The sequence below is a fragment of the Solanum tuberosum genome, unplaced genomic scaffold (genome assembly GCF_000226075.1).
Source record: "Solanum tuberosum cultivar DM 1-3 516 R44 unplaced genomic scaffold, SolTub_3.0 scf00361, whole genome shotgun sequence".
NCBI lineage: Eukaryota > Viridiplantae > Streptophyta > Magnoliopsida > Solanales > Solanaceae > Solanum > Solanum tuberosum.
Window position 1 is genome coordinate 201,863 of NW_006239286.1, and position 9,675 is coordinate 211,537.

At 34.7% G+C, this 9,675-nt stretch overlaps 1 protein-coding gene across 1 annotated transcript; it reads left to right on the forward strand.

Annotated features, from left to right (window-relative positions):
- The first annotated feature begins 878 nt into the window (after positions 1–878).
- On the forward strand, positions 879–8,968 carry LOC102593960 (spermidine-binding periplasmic protein SpuE). The gene is made up of 7 exons (XM_006361520.2): positions 879–1,226; positions 2,735–2,886; positions 4,095–4,343; positions 5,318–5,452; positions 6,501–6,680; positions 7,941–8,102; positions 8,444–8,968. Exons 1-7 carry the CDS (start codon positions 899–901, stop codon positions 8,852–8,854), a joined length of 1,617 nt encoding a protein of 538 aa, XP_006361582.1. The 5' UTR covers positions 879–898; the 3' UTR covers positions 8,855–8,968.
- The last annotated feature ends 707 nt before the right edge of the window (positions 8,969–9,675 follow it).

The following is a 9,675-nucleotide window of genomic DNA, read 5'->3' on the forward strand; positions in this document are numbered from 1 at the left end:
TTTAAAGTTTAAAGTTTAAACTTAAATTCAATTGAAACTTTAAAGTAACTTTAAAGTTTGAAGTTTTAAATTGAAGTTTTTTAATAATATAATTTTATTAATTAATAATATAATATTATATAATGATTAAAGTTAATAAAAAAATAAAAAAAAATTACCGGTACACAATGATCCGGTAAGAACCGGTTCCGGTCCGGTCCAAACCGGTTCCAATCCGGTAACTAAGGGACCGGACGAAACCTTTGGAAATTTCCGATAAAACCGGTTCCGGTAAAACCGGTCCTGTTGATCCGGTCCTGTTCGTTTGCCAGCCTTATTTTGATTGAAATTTGATGAAAAAGAAAATTTGAAGTTGAAATTTTAAAAGTATTTGATTTTGTATATACACATGAATTTCATTCAAGAAAAAATTGAAGTCATTTAAATGAAAATTCATTATTTCACCTGAAATATTTCTTAAACTTTAAATTCTCTAGAAAATGTGAAATTAACATTGGACAAAATTTTATAACTAAACAATTTTTTTTTTTATGTTAAGTCCCTTAAGCTACAAAATATAAGAAAATTCATTAAGCTATGAATAAGCTCAGAATTATCAATAAATTTTTTAGTAAATTTCATGTTTCCCGTAGTTTCAAACTTGAAGTAACAATAATAAATAGATAAATATAAAAAAAATTGTTCGATATTCAGCTTTTCTTTTTCTAGGGGGCATCAAATTTTATCATTAACCTATCAATGTGAAACGTCACTTGAATAACTTATTTTTCGTACTTTTATTAGCAAATTCATTTTCTAAAAAAATAATTATTATATTTTAGATAAATTATTTTTTTGATTGCATATATTTTCCACTTTACAAAAGAGTGACACAATTTCTAATCAATTTACATAGAGAATGTCTTCGCTTTCACCTCCTCTCCCAATCCCAATTCTCCATAGCTCTACACACCATTATAGTACTCTTCGTCTTGTTAATCTCCAAAAGTCTCCATCTTTACACTTCCACAGAAACCTTAAGCTCTATATCGGAGCTTCTGCAGTTCCCCTTCACCGGAGCTCGGCGAATTTTCCGGCGTCCGGTGAAGCTCTTCGTCGAATTGCTGCTTCTGCTGTTCTTTTTCTTAGTTTGGGTTCGACCCTTTTCGCCTTTAGGGCCGTTGCTTCAACCCATGTTCCTCCTTCAGACCCTTGTGTAACTCAGCTTCAGGAACAAGAATCTCAAGGTAATGCTTTTTCTGAAAATTCCAAATTATTAAAATGTTTGACATTTCTATACATTTTCATGAATTCAATTTCAGTGAACTATTCAAATTTTAAACTATGATGTGATAGTTGTGTCAAACTGAATTCCCAACTATTATTGTCTGATTTTGACTTTGGCATAGTATTTAAAGAAAGAAAAGAAGTACTTTTTAATCATGTCGTACTAAACTATAGATATGTTGAATGTACCAAAATGTCTTATAAAATTTGTGGTAACATGTCACGTGAAAGGTTGAAATTAAAGAGTTACCGAAAAAAAGGAAGAGGCGTTGTTTTTTGAGATAGACTGAAAAGGCAAGTAAGATAAATAAATTGAAATGGAGGGAGTAGTATTTTATTTCAATATCGGTATGTTTATGTAAGTAGGATATATGTCAAACTAACATCTTGAATTGTGTATCTAGACGAATGTCGTGTCATTTAGTATGGAAAGGAATGAGTTATTTCCTCTCGAAAAAACAGAGCAAATGAATTGTAGGTGAAACTCAGCAGCGGATTGAGAATTGTTTTCCAGAATGTAGGTCGTATAGAATACTAATTTGTGAAAATGCAAGTACCTTGTCGAAGGTTTACCACAGAGAGAAAGAGAGTTTATCCAGTCAAATGTTGTTTCATATAGCACGGAAAGAAAGGAGTAATTTTCTCCTAGAACATATAGAGCAAATGAACTGCAGGTGAAACGCAACAGCGGATTGTCTGAGAATGTAGGTTGTATAGACTATGCTGTGAAACTGCAAGTACCTTGTGTCCTTGTCAAAGGTTTTCCAAAGAGATTATCACTTTATTAAAAAGAATAAAAAGGTTTGCCCGAGAGAGTGAGAAGAGAGGGGGGAGGGAGAGAAGTGGCACCACTAGAGCTATACAAAGATCGTATTAGCTTAGTTATTTGGGTTAATTATGGCTACTGAGTTAGAAAAATATTAAGCTCTACATGTTAGCCAATGTTGCAATTTTGTCATAGATATGGAGAAAGTAGTCTAGACCTAATTGCAAAAGTGGGTACTATTTGTTTCTTCTTTGTTTACTCTTAGAAGCTAGTTTAAGGGTGCCACCCTTATCACCTCGAGCATAGGCAACCTAGAAAAGATAGAAACTCATATAGTGGCATTTGGCAACAGTTGTTCTGTTCTTCCTTCTCTAGTTAGCTTAATATTAGTAAAGACGGATGTTCATGTGTTTAAGAGTTGGACTACTATCACGTCAAACCATCCAAGTCAAACCATGATGTTTAGTGTGAAACATATGAATTATCATTGTTGTTCTTGTTTGTTGCATTTAATGTTTTTCTTCTTAGTGTTATTGAGTGTTGCACTCATTTTGCTATTGGCGTTTGATAGTATTGATATATAAATGTCTTGTTGTTTATGATCTATCAGAGTTTCTTCTTCTTCTCTCTCTCTCTCTCTCTCTCTTTATCCTTTTTATTTTCTTATTTTACTTATGGTGCCTTGGACTTTGGATAACACAGGCACTGGAGTTGGAAAATCAGAAAATGTGGAGGATATCGATAATGAAGACCTTCAAGCAGCATTTGAGAAATGGAAGTCTAAGACATATGCTTTGACTGTACCTTTAAGAGTTGTTTCTCTTAGTAACTCTTTTCCTCCTGTATGGCTCAAGGTTTGCTACCCTGCTCGATATTCACTTTTTTACTTTCAAGGATATGATCATTTCAGACCTTGTGTGGTGTTAAGGTTGTATTATAAGTTGTAATATAGGATCAAAGAGAAATTATGATGTTACGTTGATCTTCTCTTGCTATACTAGTGACCCCTCTTTTGGCCAATGAATTTTTCTGTTGGAGATACCAGTATTTTGTGTGCCACTACTGTAGGTTTTTGTCTCAAACTTATTGTACAATTAAATGCTGCTCCTGGACTCTAGTTGCATGGAAACGAGTTATTCCGGTGGAGAAAAAAGTAAGTACTTAGGGGCTCCAAGGTTGCAAATTCCACGAGAAATATTGTTATAGTTGGTTTAATTGCAGCATAGGAAATCTGAGTGTAGTAGTAAATGAGGCAGAAGTCTAGGATTTGAGTTTGTTTACAGACCACCAAATTAAAAGGAATGGAAGAAAAACAAGAGGAAAAATCAATATCAACATTATTTTGTTTTCATATTGATGTGCACATTGGATAATATAGGTTACTGATCTATAAATTAAGTTCTAGTTTGGATATTAAGAAATTCTTAAACAAAAAGGAATGATTTGATTGTGGTTTGAAATAAATCTCTTCTATAGAACAGTGCAGGACTAATCTGCTCGAAAAACGAAAAACAATAGAAAAGCTACTGTAGTAATGATGTCCTCATTGCTACCTCGACCCAATAATACTAGGAACTTTCAAATATGTACGCTCGCCGATGCTTTAAGAAGCATTTATCATTTGGATCGTGGTTATGTACTTTCAATCTTCTTTTCTTTGATATTGTATCTGGTTAACTAAAGAATGAAATCCAAGTTACAGTACTTTTGAGGTACTTCGCCAATGTGGATTGCTATAGTTTGAAAATGATCCTGAGTTCTAACTTTAGGATATTTCTAGATATCAGCTCCTGTTCAAGGTCTCCCTGTGTTCCCTCTAAAACACTTATTTTATGTACATCCGCACGCCCACCTTTGTTAAGAGACAAAACTATAAGTAATTTAGTTTAATTTGTTAACTATGGGATGAGAACTCTGTTCATTGTTACACATTGACAAAAGTAATCATAGTTCACTGGACTTGTGTTATTTAATATGTATTGAACTGATCCAATTATCATTGATATGATGACAAAATTGTACGTCTCAAATATAATGGCTCTTTTTACCCATTGATGTGTAGGATTTTTTGCGATCTCAAGGGAAGAGAGTGAAATTACGTTCTGAGTTTCGTCAAAGCCTGCAAGACATCTTTCATGAACTTTGTATACCTTTACAGAAAGGAAAAATTAATCCTAAATCTGCTCTGGCAGCTGATGTTGTCACTCTTGGTGATACGTGGCTCAGTCATGCCATTGAGAAGAGATTAATTGAGCCGATGGATGGCTTAGAAGATCAAGATTGGTTTGAGAATTTGAATGAGAAATGGAAGGTACAAACTGTCTTCTTTTTTTTTTTTTTTATGAGAAGTGACATTTGCATAATGTGATCTTTCAGGGCGTCGGTAGCATTCCAGGTGTTTTTGCCTTAACTTATTTTTTTTCCTTTCATCATCTTCTAAAAAGATAGTCTCATTCTCAGGATTGCCAGATTGCATTGTTGCAACGAAAATTAACTGTTGAGGCATAAAACTGAACAAGGCTTTGAAATCTGTCTTTGATTTGAAATCATAGCATTGATGCCATTGGTGATGCCTTATCTCTTTTGTTTTTTTAGTTGCAAACTAAACGCCCGCCGTGGGGCTTGATGCCTTATCTCTTAAATCAATGGTTGCATGAAAATCCGTTCACTTCAATGCTATGCAAATTGTCCATGTTATACTTTAAGTTGAAACCTTCTTAACTATTAGAAATATCTTAGATGATTTTTACTTTCCATAAAAGTATCTATGTGTCTCCTATTATCATGCCAGGCTGTAATATGTGGCGGCAATGTACAAATTTTTAGTCACTCTTGTACCTGGAATGATGTAGAAAGAGAGTGCAAGAAATAACACACATCTCTATTGGAAGGTGTGGAGCCCTCGCTCAACATAGCGGGCCCCGAAACCCAATGCATCATTTTTTAATTCACAAGGGGGAAGAGTTTTTGCATCTAGCCAAGGTATTATCAAAAAAAGAAAAAAAAAGGAGTTGTTGCATCTTGTTGACCATCACCTGACTTCACACAGGAGGCACTTTGTTTTGAGGCCTTTATTTATTTTATTTAGATGATACCTTACATCTAACCAAAATATTACATGCCTGCTGGTAAATTATATATTACTGAACTGTCTCTTTTGTGGAAAAAAGAAAAGGAACTTGTCTCTTCTATAGTCCTGTATTGGAAGCATCATCTTATTTACTTTGGCATCTATCTTGTGCTCGGATTCCTTTGATAGTTCCCTTTGACTTAAAATAATGCCAGGTATATTTGCGCAGGAGTGATGAAGGGAAACTGGATGCTAGTGGTAGGATATGGGCGGCTCCATATAGATGGGGAAGCATAGTGATAGCTTACAAGAAAAGTGAATTTCAAAAGCGTAAAATGGCTCCTATAGAGGTAACTTGTCTTTGAATTGGGAGTGTCACTTTTAAAAGTGAAACCATGAGGCCTGATCCTTTCTTTTATTACTCATTGCTTGCAATTATAAATTAATCATTTTGTCTTTCCAGCTGTAATCACACATTAACAGTATTTTCTACTGCACTCCTTTGAAACTGTTCTTCTGTTCTAGTGACTAAAAGTCTAGTATCAGCTCTACCAAGTCTATTGGTGTTAGCTCACTATGATTTCGATGAAGCACAAACACCTTTATGAAGGTTTCCCTCTCAATGTCCAACCAAACATGTGCCAGACCCTTGCAGTGAAATTTCTTAATTTGTTTCTCTCTTCTACCATGGAAGATGCATCTCCTTGGTGGGAAAGTTCTAGTGACTAAAAGTCTAGTATCAGCTCTACCAAGTCTATTGGCGTTAGCTCACTATGATTTCGATGAAGCACAAGCACCTTTATTAAGGTTTCCCTCTCAATGTCCAACCAAACATGTGCCAGACCCTTGCAGTGAAATTTCTTAATTTGTTTCTCTCTTCTACCATGGAAGATGCATCTCCTTAGCATGATTCTGTTATCCTTGTTTTTCTGCTTTCCTTCTATTTTGTTGTTTCTTTTTCTGCTGTTTTGTGTGTTTTTCCCACTTTTGGATAGAAATCTGTAGGAACTCCTTGAACAAAACATCCATTGGGAAGTACTTCAACGTGCAGTTCTTGACTTCTATGCCATTTCCTTGTTAGCATCTTGTTCTCTTCCAACTTTTCTTGTGCAGTTCTTCGGCATGCAGTTCTTAACTTTTACACCATTTTCCTTGTTAGAACCTTGTTACCCCTAGTTATTGAATGTTCTTCCAATGAAAATATGAATATTATTGAAAAATATATTTCTTTTTCCCTGTCAGCTACATTATACGGATTATTCATTTGTCTTGGAGATGCTCATGTTGAAAGAGTATTAAAGTTCACAGATTCCGCGTGTTTTATTGTTAATGTCATCTTCAAAATGCTAAAATCTGTATCACGGCTAGCTAACACAGGGTTTTAAACCACCTATGCAGGACTGGGCCGATCTATGGCGACCTGAGCTTGCTGGAAAGATTGCAATGGTAGATTCACCACGAGAGATTGTGGGTGCAGTGTTAAAGAACATGGGAGCATCATACAACACAATAGACATGTCTGAAGTTGCTGGTGGGAAAGAGGCTGTGCAGCAGAATCTTGCATCACTTGTTAAACAGGTAATATTTGAAATTGTCTAGGCTTGTGCGTATGAAAGGTTGACTTCGGGGTATGTTTTCTGTTCTTTGTACTGAAGAATTTCAAATTTCTGTGGTTTGTCCCGTCTGTGGTGATATATGTTTCTGACAAATCTTCCACTATAATGAATGAGTTTTAAGTGTTTCTTTATTTCTACAAAGTAAAGAAGAGCAAAAAATCTACAAAATTGTCTGGAAGAAGAGCTTAATATGCAAAGACGCAATATCCAAAAGAAATAACGGACAGGGTTTCGAATTATTGTGTCCAGCAAAAATTTTCTGGTACCGCATGTGCTCCTTGCGGACATAGCACTACTGGAAAACAATAAAACTTATTAATTATGGTGTATACATATGATGCCATGAACCTGTTGATTGACTTTCATTGGATACATGTTTGTATTAAGTTTCAAAATAGCTGGGTACTGTGAGTCATGAACACAGATTATTCAGCTAGTCCTTAACTGATCTTGAACACATAAGTTGTGATTTATGAGTTAAATGTAGTGGTAGAAAGAATTTCAAAGAGAGTTTATAATATGCACAGATATAGGAAATAAATGTGGAATGCAAGATACACAGCTATACATGAAATGCTTTAGTTAGTCATACATAAGCTCACCAAGTACAATTCTTGTCAATTTTCTTAAATTTCTTTGGTAATTCAGAAGTAATTTCGCTAATATTGCACCAATCTACTATTGAAAACTTGACAATTAAATATTCCCGTAGTGAGCTTTCAAGAGATCTATCCAACTATCAATTACATCTACGTTTCCTTGCTTTTCAGGGTCATGTTCAGTTTTCTTGTATTATCATGTGCTTCAATGTTATGGCTTTCCTTCCCAATATTTAAGTCCCGCAATTGGATTTATATATTTCAAGGACGAACATGCAAGCATACAATTCATGCTTGTTTGAGTAATAGCAATGAGATTTCCCAAACGATTGCAAGAATATGGAGACCTGCAACATCATATTTCTGTTGGTTAAATTGAATACTTGGTTATTACTTATTAGAAAGAGTTGATTGATTGAGTCCTTGTCTTCTAGTTCTATGTCAAACAGATGTTAGGATTTCAAATGATATCTATGTTGACTGATTTAAAATCCTTTAAAAGTGAATTCATGGATGTTATAATTTTGATGTGAGACCTCTATTTACATGCAAAGTAACATTTATGCGCCAAACAAAATTTCCTGGTCACTATTTCTATATCTAAATTTTGTATCTCTCGGCAGGTCCGGCTATTTGATAGTCGCCACTATCTTAAAGCCTTCGGAGTTGGAGATGTATGGGTAGCTGTTGGATGGAGCAATGATGTTATTCCAGCTGCGAAGCGGTTGTCAAATATTGCTGTTATTGTTCCCAAATCTGGTGCAAGCTTGTGGGCTGATTGCTGGGTATGTCCGGAATTATCTCACTATGTACATCTTAATGTTGATAGTTATATTTTTATACATGAATTATTCTCAAATAGATCCCTCCCCCTTCTATGGTTGCTGTTTCACAAAGACCCTAGTATAACCGTTGTGTAGCACTTTTTTCCTTTTATTGCAAAGTTTTGTTCGTTGTAGTTGTCAGATAAGACTGAATAGATTTGTGGAGTTAACTACTAAATCTCTCGAACGTGCTTGCAATAGAAACAATTTATAGTAGTATGTATTACAAAATGCAGCTAGAATAGAGATTTATCGTAGATGGGATCATTTCTTCTACAAATAACATAAAATCTCGCTCTCAGGCAATACCTGCTGCTTCAAGAATGGCAACTGATCAAATTGGTGGAAGAGTTAGAGGACCATCACCAGTAGTGCATCAGTGGATAGAATTCTGTTTGCAAGCTGAAAGATTCAAAGACGACGTTGTCCCAGGTGCTTCACCTAACACTCTTGGATCCTCGGTTAAAGTCTCCGAAGAGCTTACTAGAGGTAGACCAAAACTTGAGACAAACCTCATTGCTGGAGTCCCTCCATCTGATATCTTGGCTAAATGTGAACTGATAGAGCCATTACCAGAAAAGACATTGTCCGAGTATCGGTGGCTAATAAATAGTGTACAGAAGCCAGAGAGTTCTCTGGTGGATAGATTAAGCAATCGTATCTCGTCACTAGCTTATTACCTTCTTTGTAAAGTGCAGTCAAAGGATGCCTGAAAGTAAACATTGTGTTATGTTTCAATAATTTAGTTGAACATTTGTAATGGTGTATGCAGTACCTTTATGGTGTATCCAGATTTAGATATTCAAGTAGAATTTGGAGTATTCTAAAAACTTGGAGATCCAACTACAAAAAGACAAGCAGCCTGATACAGCATTGATTTTTCATCTTTATTTCACCCTTATTTTCTTTCTTTTACTTTTATTGACATAGAATAGCAGATAAATCTTTATTTGCATTAACTTCGTTTTTTACTCTTGTTAGTCTTTATTTGAAAGATGATTAAAAAAAATCACTAATGTTTGATAAGCAGGTTGAGTCTCTTACTTATTTTCTAGTGTTTGATAAGTAAACAAAAAAAATATTATCACAAGAACATGTATATGTTATCTAGCAAAAACGTTATGGAGGCGGGTAGAGATGGAGGTGAGGGTTGGGGAGGAAATAATTAAACTCTGAATATCACTAATGTAATTTGTTTTCCCTATTTTCATTAAGAAAATCAATTTCCTCATTTTTAAAAAACTTAAATCAAACATAGAAAAATTGAAAACATTTTGTGAAAAATGCAAATGTACCTTAAGTTCCAATTTAAAATGTTGAAATTGAACATTACAAACATAAGAGAAAAAAAAAATACTCTATAATAATTCAAACGTAAAATTATTTATCTGTGACATAATTAAGTAAAGAGACTCTTTCTTGATCCTTTATGGTTCATCGAGGCCCAATGGTCGCACGCACATCGATCTCCAAACTTTGTATGATCATAAAAAGCCCTTCTAAGGTTGGCCCCGTAAAGATCTTTACATTGTTG

Excerpts from the sequence above, each read along its gene's own strand:
- LOC102593960 (XM_006361520.2), top strand. The coding sequence starts at position 899 with ATGTCTTCGCTTTCACCTCCTCTCCCAATCCCAATTCTCCATAGCTCT. Across the intron at positions 4,344-5,317 it reads ATTTGAATGAGAAATGGAAG|GTATATTTGCGCAGGAGTGA; the intron begins GTACAAACTGTC and ends AAATAATGCCAG. Across the intron at positions 5,453-6,500 it reads GTAAAATGGCTCCTATAGAG|GACTGGGCCGATCTATGGCG; the intron begins GTAACTTGTCTT and ends CCACCTATGCAG.